At 37.3% G+C, this 21,492-nt stretch overlaps 1 protein-coding gene across 1 annotated transcript in view; it reads right to left on the reverse strand.

The window, feature by feature from the left end:
• LOC123542370 (pleckstrin homology domain-containing family H member 1-like) overlaps window positions 1-21,492 on the reverse strand; it is a 140,231-nt gene that overhangs the window by 43,881 nt on the left and 74,858 nt on the right. The window contains exons 5-14 of the mRNA XM_053539950.1: window positions 14,126-14,209; window positions 13,077-13,204; window positions 12,677-12,689; window positions 12,561-12,590; window positions 7,729-8,904; window positions 6,142-6,187; window positions 3,866-3,930; window positions 2,770-2,935; window positions 1,921-2,054; window positions 326-436 (exon numbers count right to left, since the gene is read on the reverse strand). Coding sequence (XP_053395925.1) covers window positions 326-436; window positions 1,921-2,054; window positions 2,770-2,935; window positions 3,866-3,930; window positions 6,142-6,187; window positions 7,729-8,904; window positions 12,561-12,590; window positions 12,677-12,689; window positions 13,077-13,204; window positions 14,126-14,209 — 1,953 coding nt within the window. The remainder of the gene's footprint in view (window positions 1-325; window positions 437-1,920; window positions 2,055-2,769; window positions 2,936-3,865; window positions 3,931-6,141; window positions 6,188-7,728; window positions 8,905-12,560; window positions 12,591-12,676; window positions 12,690-13,076; window positions 13,205-14,125; window positions 14,210-21,492) is intronic.

Consider the following 21,492-nt stretch of genomic DNA (forward strand, 5'->3'; position numbering starts at 1 on the left):
TAAAAAGTCTTTATATTTCGTTCTATAGATGAAGCTATAACTGAAATTGAGATTTTCAATCATGCTTAAGGAAAAGAACTTTAATAGAAATGTGAAAAATACCCCAGAATACCACTTTGTTCGAGGAAAAATGATATATTTCATATTCTATCCCAAAATTGTGGTCATATATTGAAATATACTTAAATTATTAATGAAAAGTGATATTACAGTCTAATCAAACACCCTCATATCTCATATGTATATCTCATCTGTGCAATGGTACTGAAAGTTAAAGTAAATAACAATGACATAAAATTTTATATGTGTTTTATGTACAACATACCTGAGACTTGTAATAGAAGAGTTCGGAGCCCCTGAGTACAAACCATCTCTTCTTCCACGTCTTTACCTTACCACCCAACTTGGACAAGTATCCACATTTGTCTAGGGTGTCCTGCAACAAGAAAAGACAAGCTGCTAATGTTTGTTTATTTTGTTTCAGTCAGATTCTGCAGTTTCTACCAGTGGCAATTCAAGCCTTTAATGCTGCAGGAAACCCCCCACAAAAGTGCCGCTCAAGGCATTATTTCAGGCACAGGTCAGAATGAGTGGCAAAAGCACAAACTAGCAAACTCATAAACAAATCACAGCTTAAACCTCTAAGGCAGAGGATAGTTCCAACCTCAAGGGCAAAGCACAATTCCAACTTAGTGTGCCCAGCATTGCTTGTTAAGAACAGCTCCAACTAGAGTGCCAAAAGGAATCCCAACATAGTGCCCCCAATACAGCTCAAACCCACAGCATTGGTACAAGTGGTTTGTAGTCAAAATCTCAAAATCTAAAACCAGGAGCCCAAAAGATAAGATCAAGTGCAAACTTGGTAAAAACCACTACTGAGATTCTGGTACAAAAGTTGTCGCTTTGTAGAGATACTCTACTATGTACTGACCTGACTTAAAAGAAAACATGTACCTTTTATCAGAGTATGAAACTTCAGGATATTTGAGCCACGCCATGACAAAACCAACATAGTGGGTTAGCGACCAGCATGGATCCTGCGCATCCATGCAGTCTGGTCAGGATACATGCTGTTCGCTTTCAAAGCCTATTGTAATTAGAGAAGCCGTTAGCGAACAGCATAGATCCTGACCAGACTGCGCGGATGCGCAGGCTGGTCTGGATCCATGCTGGTGGCAAAGCCACTATGTTGGTTTTCCCATGGCACGGCTCATTTCAGGAACACAAGATGCTTAATTTTCATGTTATTTTGTCATCTATTCATATGCTCAAAAGATAACACAAAGAACATTTAGACTTCTGACTACAGCATGTGGTACAGAAGAAGTATGGGTAGACCCAAGATTTAGGCTACCTGCCTTGTTTTAAGCTGAAAGAAGTGTCAAATATCTAATGAAATTTATTTGAGCCGCGCCATGAGAAAACCAACATAGTGGGTTTGCGACCAGCATGGATCCAGACCAGCCTGCGCATCCGCGCAGTCTGGTCAGGCTCCATGCTGTTCGCTAACAGTTTCTCCAATTCCAATAGGCTTTAAAAGCGAACAGCATGGATCCTGACCAGACTGCGCGGATGCGCAGGCTGGTCTGGATCCATGCTGGTCACACACCCACTATGTTGGTTTTCTCATGGCACGGCTCATTTTTCATTTTTGGCCGATTCTTTTATATTTTTACATTATGTTTTTCCATCCTAGATCTGATACTAGCAGGTCGATGACTACAGGTCCCAGTTCTCCTTTTTCTTCTCTATTTTTGGTAGCACATACATAGAATTGTATTATTGGATATAAGCCTTAAGTGAAAACCTGGAAATAAGACCAATTTTATCCTGAAATGACTGAATTTAATATAAAACTAAGACAAGTTTTTGTTTTACCAGTATCTAACTTTGGACACAAGTTTTAGTTTGCATACATACATGTTTGTTTTCTTCATATTTGAGCAGTTTCTGCTCAGGTTCCGAGGTGTCCGAGTCACTGCTCAATGAAACATTGTCAGGAGGGTTTGCATAATCACCTGATACCTCAGACGACACAGAATGACGACCTACACCTGAAATAATCAAAAGAGAAATCTTATACCAATAAGCCCAATATCTGTACTGACTTTTAATGGTTATATTTTTCAAATTATAATATGGGCCTGCTATATGAAACTGAATAATAACTGCAAGATGCACTTTTGATGATTTGAGGATACCGGTCAACAAAATAAACCATTTCAGACTACAACAGCCCTGATCTGATAAAACAATTTTTAGGTGTGTTCAAATGGTAACAAGTGCAAGTTCAAATTTTTACAAAGCTTTTAGGAAGAATTCACAACAGTAACTATTTCAAAACAATCTCAGTTATGCTATAAAGACTGCAATCTGAAAAAAACATTCATTTTTTACTCATTCATCTTAAAGTACCTAAAAAATACATTCACTGTTTTACTCAACCATCTAAATTTCATGTGTCTAAACATACAAACCCCAACACTGTGAAATCATTTAATTTCGTGGGCATGAAATTTCTAGGTTTTAGTCAAAACGGCAATTTCGTGGGGATATGAATTCGTGGATTTCAACTTCTGAACATAAAATGAATGGGAAATTTGCTTGTTCGTTGGGATTTAATTTCGTGGATTGACTCAACCACAAAATCCACAAAAATTAGTCCCCCACAAATATTAATGATTTCACAGTAATACTGGAAATATCACAAAGATCTAACTGGTACAGTAATGAGATGTTTAAGTTATCTTCAAATATTGAATATTTTACCCATTCCTCTTTTTGTAGCCCCAGAGCTGCTCTGGTTCACTTGTTGCTGTCGACGAGCAATGGTTCTTGGAGTTGCTGGTGCCCCTTCTACATCACTGGTTCCATCATCTTCCGATGATTCCGCACTCTCTTCAGTAAATGGAGTACTTCGAATTTGCATGGCTTTCTGAACTTGTAAATATTCTGAACTTGTTTATACTATTTTAATCATTAAAATGGTTAATGTGAATTTATGACCAAAAGAGTTTATCTTTTGAGGTAAGATAAAGTTTGTTGTTTCGAGTGAAATAATGGCTGTCATATTTTTGAAATTACACTTGTGTAATAACATTTTATCACTAATGTTGTTTCAAAAATACATGACATTGGTGAAACTGATCATATCTATAATAGGTAAATAAGAATTTTTTTTTGATGTTTCAACATTATAAGCTAATATGTAGTAGAATATCTTTTCACACTGAATTTATCAACTCACTTAATACAGAAGCAGAGCCTCACACTTTATTATTTAATTCGACTTGTCTCGTAAATTCCATATGAAAAACCACTTAAAACCCTCTATATAGGATGACCCAGTTCATTAACCTTACAGAGAATAAAACAATCTATCAACTGAGTTAGTAATTTCAAATTCTGATGAAAAAATTCTTGCTTGATTTAACACCATAATTACTCTAGTTTTGTTCAACCTACTGAACTAGTCAGACTGCTTGAAAGGTACTATGTTGTTTGTTTCGTGCTATTTTCATGTTTGGGTTTTTTGTTGAGCTTTAAGTTTTGCTGATGCACATTAGGCCTATGGTGCTACATAAATGCCTCCTCACTTTTTTTATTTCAGGCACAAATGGAATAATCGGGTAGAACCGTTAACCATCCCAAAGCCATATTAACGAATTTCACAATCCCAACACAGCTCAAATGCACAAACAGTGAGGGGTAGGTAATATTGAGGTCAGCAAACATAACCACCTTGCCATGGAGGTCACTTTATCAAGTACAGGAAGTACTATCATACACTGGTTACAATAACACACCTCAGGATCAATCTAAATGTAATTCATTTATCTGAATGTAAGCAATTAAGCACACTTACCCCCTTTAATGTAGCATATACTGGAACTGTATCATTCCCAAACAAGTCTTTTGCTGAGGCATTTTCTACAAAATATCAAAACACATATTTACCATTAACATTAAAGAATTTTTTATTCTGATAAGAGCACTTTAGTTGGCATCAAATCATTACTGTAAAATCATTTAATTTCGTGGGCATGAAATTTCGTGGTCTGGGTCAAAATGGCAATTTCTTGAGGATCTGAGTTCGTGGATTTTAACTTCTGAACATAAACTGAGTGAGAATTTTACTCGTTCATTGGGATTAAATTTCGTGGATTGACAACCATGAAATCCACGAAAATTAGTCCCCCACAAATATTAAAGATTTCACAGTATATTAAATGGGTTTTTTTTCTACAAAACATTAAAAGGCAACATTTACTATCAACTTAAAAGAGAAATTTATTGTAGTAATAAGACCAATATGCAGTATTGAGTTATTTACATAAAAGTTAAATATTTAAACAAATCAAACAGTAAGCACAAAGGAAGTGAGACAATCAAGAATTATGAATCAGTATATATAACTGTATATATAACTCATAAGATAAACAAAAACAGTTGAATCTCGGTATCTCAAAACAAGAGGGCCATGAAGGCCCTGTATCGCTCACCTGACCTATTGACCTAAAGATCATCAAGATTAACATTCTGACCAAGTTTCATCAAGATATGTTCATAAATGTGGCCTCTACAGTGTTAACTAGCTTTTCTTTTGATTTGATCCCATGACCTAGTTTTTGACCCAACATGACCCAGATTTGAACTGGACCTAAAGATCATCAAGTTTAATATTCTGACTAAGTTTCATGAAGATATAGTCATAAATGTGGCCTCTAGAGTGTTAACAAGCTTTTCCTTTGATTTAGCCTAGTGACCTAGTTTTTGACCCCAGCTGACCCAGATTTAAACTTGACCTAAAGAGCATCAAGATAAACATTCTGACCAAGTTTCATTAAGATATGGTCATAAATGTGGCCTCTACAGTGTTAACTAGCTTTTCCTTTGATTTGACCAGGTGACCTAGTTTTTAATCCTACATGACCCAGATTCAAATTGGACCTTAAGATCATCAATATTAACATTCTGACCAAGTTTCATGAAGATATAGTCATAAATGCGGCCTCTACAGTGTTAACAAGCTTTTCCTTTGATTTGACCTGGTGACCTAGTTTTTGACCCCAGATGACCAAATATCAAACTCGTCCAAGACTTTTTTTAAGGATAACATTCTGACTAAGTTTCATTAAGATTGGGCCAAAATTGTGACCTCTAGAGTGTTAACAAGCTTTTCCTTTGATTTGACCTGTTGACCTAGTTTTTGACCCCAGGTGACCCAATATCGAACTCGTCCAAGATTTTATTAAGGGTAACATTCTGACTAAGTTTCATTAAGATTGGGCCAAAAATGTGACCTCTAGAGTGTTAACAAGCTTTACCTTTGATTTGACCTGTTGACCTAGTTTTTGACCCCAGATGACCCAATATCGAACTCTTCCAAGACTTTATGGAGGGTAACATTCTGACCAAGTTTCATTAAGATTGGGTCAAAATTGTGACCTCTAGTGTTAACAAGCTTTTCTTTTGATTTGACCTGGTGACCTAGTTTTTGACCCAAGATGGCCCAATATCGAACTCGTCCAAGATTTTATGGAGGGTAACATTCTGGCCAAGTTTCATTAAGATTGGGCCAAAAATGTGACCTCTAGAGTGTTAACAGTCAAATTGTTGACGACGGACGGACGGACAGACGACGATGGATGCCGGACACAGGGTGATCACTAAAGCTCACCTTTGAGCACTTTGTGCTCAGGTGAGCTAAAAACAAACAGATTAAAAGCATGTTTTGTCCATAATAGACAACTGTATTGTTTAACTTTGTTTTCATTTGTTTACTGATATATGGGACTTGAAAATGCCTTCAAGATAGCCAGGATTTTGTGATATATCCAGTTTCAGCTGTATACATATGATATATGAGCCACGTCATGAGAAAACCAACATAGTGGCTTTGCGACCAGCATGGATCCAGACCAGCCTGCGCATCCGCGCAGTCTGGTCAGGATCCATGCTTTTCGCCAACGGTTTCTCTAATTGCAATAGGTTCGCCAACGGTTTCTCTAATTGCAATAGGTTTTGAAAGCGAACAGCATGGATCCTGACCAGACTGCGCGGATGCGCAGGCTGGTCTGGATCCATGCTGGTCGCAAAGCCACTATGTTGGTTTTCTCATGGTGTGGCTCAATTATATACCTGTTCTACGTCTGTCTCTGTGTATAGTATGGTAAGCTTTTGTACCCTGTAACAAAATAAATGGATTGTAACTGTAAAACTTTCAGCTGGTAATTGAATTAATAGATTTTCATAGCAAACTCTATCAAAATACATTAACATCCATTCTTTTCCATTCTCCTGACCTCAGCAGCATTTCCAGGTACTTTCTATACAACTGAGAGTTTATACATGTACTGAATATGATATATGAAGATATTGAAATTTTAGACACAGAAATTTTTAGTGGATTTAGGACTGGTGTACAATTATAGCAATGAAAACTCTATAAAACCTAGGGGTCTTTGGTTCGAGTCCAACTGGGGTCACGACTAAGCCTTCTCATATGACACTAGTACTGGTTTTTCCAGAAAGCAAATTCAAGAGAGGTTCAAATAAACTTAACCTTTTATCATAATGAAGCTTAAATAATTTAATTCAAACAAGCAAATTCGATGAATTGGTATCCCCCGCCGAAAGGGTCTGTGGTGAGAAATGGCAAAAAAATATATCCGGCAAAAAGTTAAGGATGTTAATAAGAAGCAAATAATTTCATTAGTTAAAATCAATTTAACAGAAAACAAATGTTTAATTAAAGAGTACATAATAAACGTATGATACTTTGATCCTGACTAAAGAATTTATTTTGAATGGGATATGCTTACTGTAATAAGCTTAGCTTTTAGAATTAAATGCAGTTAATTGAAATGCGAATTGGGGGAATGGTACAACTTGCGTGTTGATAAGAATTCAAGGAAGGTTTGAAAAAAAATCTAAAATAAGGCATGAAAAAAAATTTTTTTTAGGGGAGGGGGGGGGGGGGGGGGGGGGGGGGGGGGGGGGGGGGGGGGGGGGGTGTGACCAAGGCAAGTTGGTGACCAGGTGTGGGTGAACAACTTCACAGATTAATAATAAATGTTCAGGGAAAAGAATGAAAGAAATTTAATGAAATTCTGCCAAACGGTAAGTTTGTTATGTACAAATATGTGGATTTTTAGACAATTAAAGGGCAATAACTCTTAATTTACAAAATAGATCTGAACGAAATTGTGTGTACACAACCACATTATGGTGATCTTAAGTTTGTTTAAGTTTCATAGTTCTAGGTCAAATATATCAAAAGTTATGATGCAGAAATTGCCATATTTATAGTACCCTATATAGTTAACACTAGAAACTTCTAAGGGCCATCCATATCTCTGGTATTACTAGGGCAATCTGACTGAAACTTGGCGGGCCACAAAAACTCATAGTGGTGAACATGTGTATGAAGTAATATATAAATATTCCCAACCATTTCCTAGATATGGCTCCGGACGGACAGACGGACGGACAACGCCAAAACTATATCCCTCCGACTTTCGTCGGGGGATAACTAATGTATCTGTATTAACATATTCTGGGGCAGTCAAACTCAATGTGCCTGTTAAATAACACCTGCATTAATGGGCCAGTAACTTAACCATATGACAAAATATTCAGCCAGCCAAAGGATTATTTTTCAAAATTGCAAATCAAGTCTGTATAAAAAAATATAACTATAAAAAATTTAGAACAATTCAGGCTTACCCATGTATTGAACCTTCCCCGAGGTGCCTGTGGAGGCTGGGGTTTAGACTGCTGACGGCTTACAGTGGCTGGTGCACTATGAACCTCGGCAGAAACAACCTGACTGTCAACTTGTCTTGGACGGTCTAGTCTTGATATCACAGAATCTTCAAAATCAAAATGCACTGGAGGAGGTTTGCTCCTATCTCGTGGAGGTCTCCGAGGTAATGTAGCGACTGCCGAGACCGTGTTTGAGCTAGATGTCGACAAATGCTGATGGCGTTGTTGCATTGTGGGTGTCGAGACAAGATCTGGCAGTTGCGGTGTGAGAGGTGACAGCGGTGATCGAGGTGAACATGGCGTGAGTGTGACAGGTGATGAATGTATAGGTGAAATGATATTCTCTTGTGATCGAGTAAACCCTGAGCTGCGTGCCGTGGGCTCAAACTCTACACTCCTGCTCATTGGCTCCACTGGCATTGTTGGTTTGTCAATTGTTGCATATATTGGAACTCTTTGTGTTCTCTCTAGCATATCTTCACTGTCATTGCTAGAGCTAACGAAAGAATCCATTCTCTCCTGGAATATTTTCCGTTCTATTCGAATTTGAGGAGGTCCACTTTTCTTAGGTTCATAAGTACTTTCATGATTTTGATCCACTTCTTGATAATGTGGGTCGAAATCTATATCGTTCATACTGTCATCGCTAACATTTCCCGAAACCTGATAGTCGATATCAATTTCCGGACTATCTCTATCCTCAATTGAATCTCTTCGAGCTTGGTCAAGGCCATAATTAAACAGCTCATTTTCTATTTCCAACGCTTCTATTATCGAGGAAGAGGGTCTTTTATGAGGCTTAGAATACGTGGATTGAGATTCTGGTCTTGAGCTTGTTGTGAATTCCGATCCAGGCCGTGAGCCTGTTAAATTCGAAACTGGCCTTGATCCAAGGTCTTTTAGACGTGAGTTTGATACAGAACTAGATAACAGTGAAATTGGTCTTGATGTGTCATCAAAGGTATCTAGATCTTCTTTATCACTAATATCACCCATAATTCCCTGAGTTGTTGAATCTTTTATTGATTCCGATAGGATGGATTGAGAATGAGGCTGTGACCTTTTTGACTTGGTTGTCATGGTGCCACATGGAGATACAGTCAGTGAACTGGGTATAGGAGGTGAATCTGTGCTCTCCTGAAACAGATTGACAATGCTGGCTAACAGATGATGTACCACATCGTTTGTTTTTAAAGGCTTCCAGATTTATATTATAATATAACTCAGAATTTTCTTTACGGGCAATAAATACTTTTTAAATAAACAAGAGAATAGAATACAAAAGTCTCCATTTAAAAGCTACTCTTGATAACCAACAAACATTCAATATGCTATTATAATTTCAGTTTGACATGAACTGTGTAACTAATAAATAAAATACATAGTGAAAACACTTAAATACGTAAAAACAATACAGAAAAGTGACTTGTACACGAACTCATAGGTGCTGCAATGCTTTAAAACCTTTTCATACGTTTAGTACTACACCAGGAAAAACGTTATTTCAATTTCTACTTGAGGAATTTTTACATTTTTATTTTCACAAAAAAAAACTGTAAATAAATCTGCAAATAAATTCAGATAATTTTTCTTAAATATGGTTTGATTTTGTGTAATATTGCTATAAGAATGTGGATATATTGTTGTTACTCAGTGAAAATGAAGTTATAATAATGTTTTTATGCTGGACTGATATAAAGTCTTTCTTTTTCCTGAAAAAAAAATAAGTGTGAACAGCTAACACATGACTACAAATTACATAACAAACAAAAAACTGTTAAATTCACCATATTTAAACAGTTATTATTTGCTGGTATATGACATATTGCAATAGAATACTTTTTTAATACTTAATTACTTCATTCACTTTGTATACAGTTTTGATTTTAGAGATTACAGCGAAAACTAATAACTTGTTAACTTACCTTATGTATGTGTTTAGCCTGAATCACAGGTACATTATGCAAACTAGCTGAATGACCGTGTATGCATTTAGCCCCATTAACAGGTACATAATGTACCAACTCCCTAACTGATCTTGTGTATGTGTTCAGCCTCATTAACAGGTACATAATGTACCAACTCTCTAACTGATCTTGTGTATGTGTTCAACCTCATTAACAGGTACATAATGTACCAACTCTCTAACTGATCTTATGTGTTCAGCCCCATTAACAGGTACATAATGTACCAACTCCCTAACTGATCTTGTGTATGTGTTCAGCCTCATTAACAGGTACATAATGTACCAACTCTCTAACTGATCTTATGTGTTCAGCCTCATTAACAGGTACATAATGTACCACCTCCCTAACTGATCTTGTGTATGTGTTCAGCCTCATTAACAAGTACATAATGTACCAACTCTCTAACTGATCTTATGTGTTCAGCCCCATTAACAGGTACATAATGTACCACCTCCCTAACTGATCTTGTGTATGTGTTCAGCCTCATTAACAAGAACATAATGTACCAACTCTCTAACTGATCTTATGTGTTCAGCCTCATTAACAGGTACATAATGTACCAACTCCCTAACTGATCTTGTGTATGTGTTCAGCCTCATTAACAGGTACATAATGTACCAACTCCCTAACTGATCTTAAGTGTTCAGCCTCATTAACAGGTACATAACGTACCAACTCCCTAACTGATCTTATGTGTTCAGCCTCATTAACAGGTACATAATGTACCTCCTCCCTAACTGATCTTGTGTATGTGTTCAGCCTCATTAACAAGTACATAATGTACCAACTCTCTAACTGATCTTATGTGTTCAGTCTCATTAACAGGTACATAATGTACCAACTCTCTAACTGATCTTGTGTATGTGTTCAGCCTCATTAACAGGTACATAATGTACCAACTCTCATACTGATCTTATGTGTTCAGTCTCATTAACAGGTACATAATGTACCAACTCCCTAATTGATCTTATGTATGTGTTCAGCCTCATTAACAGGTACATAATGTACCAACTCCCTAACTGACCATGTGTATGTGTTCAGCCTCATTAACAGGTACATAATGTACCAACTCCCTAATTGATCTTATGTATGTGTTCAGCCTCATTAACAGGTACATAATGTACCAACTCCCTAACTGACCATGTGTATGTGTTCAGCCTCATTAACAGGTACATAATGTACCAACTCTCTAACTGATCTTGTGTATGTGTTCAGTCTCATTAACAGGTACATAATGTACCAACTCTCTAACTGATCTTGTGTATGTGTTCAGCCTCATTAACAGGTACATAATGTACCAACTCCCTAACTGATCTTATGTGTTCAGCCTCATTAACAGGTACATAATGTACCAACTCTCTAACTGATCTTATGTGTTCAGCCTCATTAACAGGTACATAATGTACCAACTCCCTAACTGATCTTATGTGTTCAGCCTCATTAACAGGTACATAATGTACCAACTCTCTAACTGATCTTGTGTGTTCAACCTCATTAACAGGTACATAATGTACCAACTCCCTAACTGATCTTGTGTATGTGTTCAGCCTCATTAACAGGTACATAATGTACCAACTCCCTGACCATGTGTATGTGTTCAGCCTCATTAACAGGTACATAACGTACCACCTCTCTAACTGATCTCATGTGTTCAGCCTCATTAACAGGTACATATGTACCGCCTCCCTAACTGATCTTGTGTATGTGTTCAGCCTCATTAACAGGTACATAATGTACTAACTCCCTAACTGATCTTATGTGTTCAGCCTCATTAACAGGTACATAATGTACCAACTCCCTAACTGATCTTCAAGTACATAATGTACCAACTCCCTAACTGACCCTGTGTATGTGTTCAGCCTCATTAAGAGGTACATAATGTACCAACAACCTATGTGTTTGGTGTCAAGTATAGGTACATAATGTAACAACTGGCTGACTGACCCAGTGTATGTATTTAGCCTCATTAACAAGCATATAATGTACCAACTGGTTGACTGACTCTATGTATGTGTTTATCCTCATGTACAGATAATGGTTGACTGACACTGTATTTATGTAAGGCCTTATGTACAGGTACATAATGTACCAACTGGTTGACTGACAATGTATATGTGTTTAGTCTCATGTACAGGTACATAATGTACCAACTGGCTAACTGACCCTGTGTATGTATATAGCCTTATGGACAGGAGCATAATGTACCATGTATTAAGCCTCATGTATAGGTACATCATTTACTAACTGGTTGACTGACACTGTATATGTGTTTAGCATCATGTGCAGATACATAAATTTAGGAACTGGCTGACTGACCCAGTGTATGTGTTTTGATTCATGTACATGTAGAAGACGTATGTACCTGCTGACTGCCCCTATGTATGTGTCTAGCCTCATGTACAGGTAGAAGATGTATGTACCTGCTGACTAACCCTATGTATGTGTCTAGCCTCATGTGCAGGTAGAAGATGTATGTACCTGCTGACTGACCCTATGTATGTGTCTAGCCTCATGTACAGGTAGAAGATGTATGTACCTGCTGACTGACCCTATGTATGTGCCTAGCCTCATGTACAGGTAGAAGAAGTACCTACCCGCTGACTGACCCTATGTATGTGTTTAGCCTCATGTACAGATAGAAGATGTACCTACCTGCTGACTGACCGTATGTATGTGTCTAGCCTCATGTACAGGTAGAAGAAGTACCTACCCGCTGACTGACCCTATGTATGTGTTTAGCCTCCTTTACAGGTAGAAGATATACCTACCTGCTGACTGACCCTATGTATGTGTCTAGCCTCATGTACAGGTAGAAGATGTACCTACCTGCTGACTGACCCTATGTATGTGTTTAGCCTCATGTACAGGTAGAAGATGTACCTACCTGCTGACTGACCCTATGTATGTGTTTAGCCTCATGTACAGGTAGAAGATGTACCTACCTGCTGACTGACCCTATGTATGTGTTTAGCCTCATGTACATTTATTTTATTTTGTTGGGTTTATTGTCGCACCGACACAATTTTAGGTCATATGGCGACTTTCCAGCTTTAATGGTGGAGGAAGACCCCAGGTGCCCCTCCGTGCACAATTTCATCACGAGCGGGCACCTGGGTAGAACCACCGACCTTCCGTAAGCCAGCTGGATGGCTTCCTCACATGAAGAATTCTACGCCCCAAATGAGGTTTCGAACCCACATCGATGAGGGGCAAATGGTTTGAAGTCAACGACTCTAACCACTCGGCAACGGAGGCCCCGCCTCAGTTGCCAGATAGAAGATGTACCTACCTGCTGACTGACCCTATGTATGTGTTTAGCCTATGTATAGAAGATGTACCTACCTGCTGACTGACCCTATGTATGTGTTTAGCTCCTTTACAGGTAGAGAATGCAGTCTCTGTCTGAGGGTATCCACCTGCTCTGTCAGCACTTCATTTTTCAAAGTGAGTTCATGATTCTGAATTTCCAGCTGAAATATTTATTTTAGAAAATAGTCACACTGTCAAACATACACACTTAACATCAATGAAAATAAAAGTTCTACATATGTATTAATATGGCACTCTAGGAAATATGATTTGATAATTTTTGAAGTATTTTTTCCAATATAACTCATACAAGGGACCCCTGGGCATGGCATATTTTTCCCTGTAAGTGTTTATAAACCATGTGACCCCCTGGACAGGGTCATATTTGACTTTAGGGGGATAATTTGAAAATCTTGGTAGAGGATCACTAGATGATGCTACATACCAATTATTAAAGCCCTAGGCCCTGTGGTTTTAGAGAAGAAGATTTTCAAAGTTTTTTCCTATGTAAGTCTATATAAACCATGTGACCCCCAGGGTGGGGCCATATTTGACCCTCCAAGGAACATCCCTGATGAGTGAAGTTTCATCAAAATTGGCCTGGTGGTTTAGGAGGAGATGTTGTTTAAAGAAAAGTGTGGACAGACGATGGACGGACGGACGCCGGATGGTGAGCGATCTAAGCTAAAAACACACACACAAAAAAATTAACTACAACACCAGTTGTCTCTCCTACCATTATTGTAAGCACAGGCTGACAACAGTATAAAACCAGTATCTTTCTTTCAGTCCCAACATGGAACAACCAGGGTTTGAACTCACAGTAACCAGGAGCAGTTTACTTAAGTCTGTTACCTTAACCACTTGGTCAAGGAGAGTTTGTTTTTTTTGGGTTTTTTTTGTTGGGTTTAAGGTCAAACCAACACAGTTACAGGTCATATGCCGACTTTCCACCTTTTCATGGTATAAGAAGACCCCAGGCGCATCATTTCATCATGGTCAGGCATCTGGGTATAACCTAGTCAAGGGCTGAGTTAAATGTATAGTTAAAAGCCTGTCTAAAGATATCATACCCTTCATACCTGTGACAGCTTGCCAATCACCCATTCCTTAATCTTGGCAGCTTTCTCCTCAACACTTCGAGCATCGTGCTGACGTAACTGTCTCTACAATATATATAACAATTTACCCAAAATAAAACACATATAAAACCTTTAAGGTCATTTACATACTTCAAATCTATATATTACACAATATTTACAAGCCTAACATAAATATAAAACCTCTTTCGGCCTTTTTATTTTTCTATGATTAAAGGTCCAGAGACACAATAAGTGAAAAATGGCATGCGTAAAATCATTAGTATTGTATAATAATGGTCATTTGCATGCAGACACTTTTCTCCATACACTGTATTTGTGTAAGATAGATTGTAGATATCACACTATTATATATTATCAGACTAATAACATAGCAGACACTGGTCTATGTATTACTGCTATGATAGAACAGTATTTTGGACCTGAATTAAGACTCCATCTAAGACATTGGCTTTGTAAGGATATTTCCCAGCTTAATTCCAAAGTCATTAGCAATTCAGAGAAGACAGTACGGCTCAATACTTGACCAAGGAAACATCTAGCACAGCAAAAATCTACAAAATTTGAGCCGCGCCATGAGAAAATCAACATAGTGGGTTTGCGACCAGCATGGATCCAGACCAGCCTGCGCATCTGCGCAGTCTGGTCAGGATCCATGCTGTTCGCTAATGGTTTTTCTAATTGCAGTAGGCTTTAAAAGCGAACAGCATGGATCCTGACCAGACTGCGTGGATGCGCAGGCTGGTCTGGATCCATGCTGGTCGCACACCCACTATGTTGGTTTTCTCATGGCACGGCTCAAATGATCCAATTTCTGATATACAAGTTTCCTGGTATTAAGATAAGTAAAACAGCTGCCTCGTGACAACATGCTCAACTATTGGAAGGCTTGTCATTAAAAAGGATTTTCTACTAAGAATAGGTATATTGTCCAAATTCATGTAAGAGTTATTGGACATGATGCTGTGATCTTGGTTAACTGAACCCAACAGCTGTGTGAAGTTTCAACCAAGTATCTTCACTGTAGTTTCGGAGAGTAATGTCCATGCAAAACTTTATCCAGCGTTTAGTCCAAAAAGGGGCATAACTTTGCCAAAATACAATTCAGAGTTATGGGACACACTAATGTACATTGTCACTATGAGCAAGTATAGACAGTTTTGACTGAATATCAAGCTATGGAGAAGAAAAACTTATCAAAATTTCTACGTTAAAGAATCAAAGATTAGAAATTTTGATTTTTATTCACAACTTTTGTTTGGTTTAAAAGTCACATAATATAGCAACTTCCCAGCTTTAATGATAAAGAAAGACACTATAGACACTATGTCAGGCTCCAGGAGACACCTGGGTAGAACCACTGACTTTCTGAAAGTAGGCTGAAAGACTTTCTCTAATTGAAAAGATTCTACAACCCGAACAGGATTTGCATAAACAATGGTGAGTGGTAAAATAGTCAGAAACTTTAACCATCCTATTGAATATTTTAGGACTACCAAAAAGCAAGTATATACTGAGAAACACTCCCAAATGACAATAAAATGTATCTCAGATAGTCTGACTTAATGAAATTTATGGAGAACTGTTGAGTGCCATTTTACTACACAACAAGAGGGCCATAGTAGCTCTAGATCACTCACCTGAGCTTCACAGCTCTAACAGGTATCATGATGATCATGCTTTTTAACATGAACTGTCTACAATTTTAGTAGAAGGTCGTCACAGGAAAGATGGGGTGAAATTATTGCAAAATAGAACTAGCCAGTACATGCAAGATTTTCAAAGTGTCACACAAGAGTCATCCAAGAAACACCAATGCCAATTCTGGGGCAAGTGCAATAACTCTACTTTTTCTTCGAAAAGTCAAGCTAAATATCCATCAAAAGGTTCATGAGATGAAGTCATTAAAAGGTTTCCATTCTTAGCTCTGCCGGCCCCTACAAAGAGGAACCATTTGAAGAGAAAGGATCTTCCGATGATGCTGCAGACCATTAGTTTGGTGAAAATCCATTCAAGCCATTCATGAGAAGTTTTTTTCCTGTATTTAGCTCTGGCAGCCCTTAAAATCGGTCAAATTGGACCATTTGAATGTATCTGAGAGAGGACCTTACAAGGACACTTCAGACTATGTTTGGTGATGATCCATTAAGTGGTTCATGAAAAGAAGACTTTCGAAGGTCAAAAGCTAACACCAAACAATGGACAACAGACGGGACACAGTCCCAACACAATAGCTAACAAGCAAATTTGATGAATTGGTATCCCCCGCCGAAAGGGTTTGTGGTGAGAAATGGCAAAAAAATATATCTGGCAGAAAGTTAAGGATGTTAATAAGAAGCAAATAATTTCATTAGTCAAAATCAATTTAACAGAAAACAAATGTTTAATTCAAGAGTACATAATAAATGTATGATACTTTGATCCTGACTAAAGAATTTATTTTGAATGGGATATGCTTACTGTAATAAGCTTAGCTTTTAAAATTAAATGCAGTTAATTGAAATGTGAGCTTGAAGTTAAACTGGAACAAAATATTGTCTTTGAGTGGTTTGGCACCAGGTGTTGCTGTTTAACATGTACATTTGAACAGATGTCTTTAAGAGAACACAGGTAAGATATCTTGAACATGGCTGAGGGCAAGGTTTGTGCAGTCACAACTTAACATGTTGAAGACAAAAAAAAAAAAAAAGGAATGGAAATATATATATCTATATTTATTTTTTTAGGGGGTGGGGGTGCAGGGGAACAGGAGATGAAACAAAATTTCACATGTTGATTATAAATATTGATTGAAAATTAAAAATGAAAAGTAAAAGGGTGAAGTTGGGGGAGGGGGGGGGGGTGGGGGGTGCAGAGGATGCATGATCAGTGGTGGGCATGACTGGGTGGAGAAGTGAGGTGGGGGAATGGTACAACTTGGAAGGTTTGAAAAAAATCTAAAATAAGAAATGAAAAAAAAAAATTTTTTTTTGGGAGGGGGGGGGGGGGGGGGGGGGGGAGTGACCAAGGCAAGTGGGTGACCAGGTGTGGGTGCACAACTTCACATGTTTATAGTAAATGTTCACAGAAAAGAATGAAAGAAATTTAATGAAATTCTGCCAAATGGTAAGTTTGTTATGTACAAATATGTGGATTTTTAGACAATTAAAGGGCAATAACTCTGAAGTTAAAAAAGAAATCCGTACAAAATTGTCTGTGCACAACCACATTATAGTGCTCTAAATTCTGTTAAAGTTTCATAGTTCTAGTTCAAATATATCAAAAGTTATGATGCAGAAATTGCCATACCTATAGATCTATAGTACCCTATATAGTTAACACTAGAAACTTCTAAGGGCCATAACTCTGGTGTTACTTGGGCAATCTGAAACTTGACGGGCCGCACAAACTCATAGTGGTGAACATGTATATGAAGTTTTAAATAAATATTCCCAACCACTTCCTAGATCAGGCCTCGACCTTAGCGGTGGACCGTTGGACCGACGCAACCAAAATATTGGCAGGTCCACTAACTATCAAAAGTTGGGTAGACCGACGGTCAACCAATTTTCAGTCAAGGTCTGCAAATAAAATAAAACCCTTAAAAGTGAGAAATAAAAGATAAAAATCGTACCCATATCGGCAAATTCACAAAACGAAAGTTAGTTGATTTTGCCTTAAGTACGGCATTCTACAGTTATAAGCATTGGCGAGTTAAAGTCGGGATAGCACGAATGGACTACTCCACCGATCGGGCGAGTGGTTTTTACGTGGTAACTTTACCAAATTGAGAAATAACATTGGGCAAAATTACCTGGGTTGACTGGAATTTACCCGTGAATCTTAAAAATATCAAAACGTCATGCTGGTAATTTTCCATTCCACAAGCACGTGCGCCCTATCGTAATATCTAATTTACATCGCGGTTACTTTTGACACAAAAAAACGCGCGTAGTGCATTCATTTTTTAATATAATCGCTTCAAATTTTCAACACCGCTTGAGAACTAATACAGTTTGAATTCTATAACAATTTTAATAAGATATCGACAGGAATGTAGGCAAAATTCTTTAAAAACGATCAAATTTTCATATAATGTTTTGTAAAATTTCAAAAAGCGCGATCTTGATTTTTATTTATTTCTTTAAGTAAATAAACGGTACATACTATGGTAATAAAATTCAGACTTTTGACCAGAAAGTACAAAAAACACAATAAAAAATCTTAAATAATGAAAAAGCGGCAGCAATTTTAATACATGGAGTAAAACGATTTTTGGCAAACAGATTTCTGTTAGCGCAGCAGAATAGGTTACGTGACCTCGTGAACGTAAATAGAAATGTGGTGGGTTTTAAAATAAAGCAGTATGATGTCGTTGCGGTTTTTAGTAAGTTTTAAATGATTCTTTGTACATGTATTTTTTGACACAACACTTTGTTAGATATTCTTCTCAAACAATAATGTAAATTCCTTGAGGGCAAATAGGTCACAGAGGTAGGATATCCGCTATCATCGTTCGCGGTTTAACACATTTACATGTCAGTTTATTCGGGAAATTGCACATTCGCTTTTAAAAAATTAAAGAAAAAACTTTTTTATTGATTTCTTCTCAACAATTTAAGAAATGGAGAAAGTACGATCAGACAGTGATGTGTCACATGGCGCGAAAACATGACGTAATGCCATGACAATCTCGGGCAACTATACCGCTTTGATTTCCACTTCAGATGCCATAATATTACCGACACACTTCATTTAGCTCTTTGAGAGGTGTTAATTGATAATGAAAATAAGGCCAATTACTTAGTTTATCAACAGAATAATTACCGATAATTGATAATGTTTTTTTGTTTTTGTTTTTTTTTTTTTCATTTTCAACACGGGTCGGGTGGATGATGATTATTGTGTCCATATTTTGGGACACTTTTCAAAATAATTATTTTTGGGATAACAGATTGCTACAGTCTTCTTTTTTAATTATTTTAGAAATAAGTCCTGTTTCTTTGAGTCATATGAAGTTATGACGTCTACAACATCACAATTTATGTGATAGAATTGGAGGTCCACTAAAGTCTAAGCAGGTCTACTAGATTTTAGCAGTTGGTGGACCTGCTGGCAACTGCTGAAAAAAGTTAAGGTCGAGGCCTGTAGATATGGCTCCAGACGGACGGAAGGACAGACAGACGGAAAGACGAAAGGACGGACGGACGGACAACGCCAAAACTATATCCCTCCGACTTTCGTCGGGGGACAATAACTCTAAAATCAAAGGACTAAAAGGCCTGAGAGTCGGCTAATGATTGATGTACTAGTAGTATAGTCTACCAGTTTCAGTTTGTTTTTAGTTTTTTTCCCCAAAAGAACAGAGATTTTGTTACAATAGATGAAATGATGAAATGGACATTCAATCGATGCCTAGTAAAACTTTGATTGACATTATATACGTATTTAAGCCCAATATATTTCTCTAAAATTGAAGAGAAGTCCGTATTTTCAAACACAAAGTCGTAGAAGCGTTGTTATAAACAGGTTACATGTGTTCGCCGACAAGTGCCCAGAATGTAATTAGGATTCATCCTCGAAGTCTCTCGGAAGAATTAACGTACTGCACATATCTTATTCGGGTCGTTTAAAATAAAGCTGTCATAATTTGATTTCATCGATGTGGTAAACTCTTTCATAAGAGACATTCCAATGCTTTCAGAGGTACCCGACTCAATTAAATACTAGCAGTATGTTCTGGAACTATATTTTGTCTTTCGCAAGATGTTACGCAAGCTTGGTAAGCCTGTGCAATTCATGAAATGCACAGCGCAATAAATTTGTTATTTGCGCAATGATTTTAAAGATTATTTTTTTGAAACGGACAGGGTAACAAATGGATAATTTGGCTCATAAGTTAATGTGCAGTTTTTATTTGAATTTGTGAACATCATATTTGCTATTTGTGACAAAAGGGCATAAAATTAGTCACCATAATCATATGCGCAAATGTATTACCAGATCCCGCAGAATCGTTATGCCTGTTTATGCTTAATGAGTTACCGCGGAAGAAAATACGTGGCTTTATTCGAGTATTGCACAGTTACACTTCATAAATGTGACAGATTACATCGTATATTGGTCATAGCAAATTGGATTGACATAACTGAACTTCATCCGATCAATGAACTCTTTGAAATTAAAGACAATCTAATGGAACTACATCAATTCGCTGTGTTGTGAGGCCATTTAATGTGAATGAGAAATCGGGCGATAGCAAGGACTCGTCAAACGCTTTCAGCGTTAAGCCGACTCAATAAAATCATTTAAAAATTGGGCTGGCAGTTTCTGTCATAACAACAACTGAAATACTGTTGAACAAGAGCACCGCCTTGCGGGTGCTGACGCTCATCTGATTTTTTTTGTATAATAGAAATATTGTCCTATCCATGATTTTCTAATTCTAAAAAGGGCCATCATTCTTGCAAAAAGCAGGATAGAGTTATGTTTCTTGATGTACAGTGTCCACTTATGATGGTGAAAAACTGTTGCAAGTTTTAAAGCAATAGCTTTGATAGTTTATAAGAGAAGTTGACTTAAACATAATACTCAACCAAGAAAATGATTTTCTAAGTCCAAAAGGGGCAATAATTATTGCATAAAGCAGGATGGAGTTATGTTGCTTGCTGTACAGGGTCAGCTTATGATGGTGAACAAGTGTTGCAAGTTTCAAAGCAATAGCTTTGATAGTTTAAGAGAAAAAGTTGACCTAAACATAAAACTTAACCAAGAAATCTGATATTTTCTAAGTACAAAAGGGGCCATAAATCTTGCAAAAAGCAAGATGGAGTTATGTTTCTTGCTATACAGGGTCAGCTTATGATGGTGAACAAGTATTCCAAGTTTTCAAAGCAATAGCTTTGATAGTTTAGGACAAAAGCTGACCTAAACATAAAACTTAACCAAAAAAACTGATTTTCTAAGTCCAAAAGGGGCAATAATTATTGCAAAAAGCAAGATGGAGTTATGTTTCTTGATGTACAGGGTCTGCTTATAATGGTGAACAAGTATTCCAAGTTTCAAAGCAATAGCTTTGATAGTTTAGGAGAAAAGTTGACCTAAACATAAAACTTAACCAAGAAATCTGATATTTTCTAAGTACAAAAGGGGCCATAAATCTTGCAAAAAGCAAGATGGAGTTATGTTTCTTGCTATACAGGGTCAGCTTATGATGGTGAACAAGTATTCCAAGTTTCAAAGCAATAGCTTTGATAGTTTAGGAGAAAAGCTGACCTAAACATAAAACTTAACCAGGCAACGCCGACGCCGACAACCGCTCAAGTGATGACAATAACTCATCATTTTTTTTCAAAAAATCAGATGAGCTA

This window comes from Mercenaria mercenaria, chromosome 1 (assembly GCF_021730395.1).
Source record: "Mercenaria mercenaria strain notata chromosome 1, MADL_Memer_1, whole genome shotgun sequence".
In the NCBI taxonomy this organism is placed as follows: Eukaryota; Metazoa; Mollusca; class Bivalvia; order Venerida; family Veneridae; genus Mercenaria; species Mercenaria mercenaria.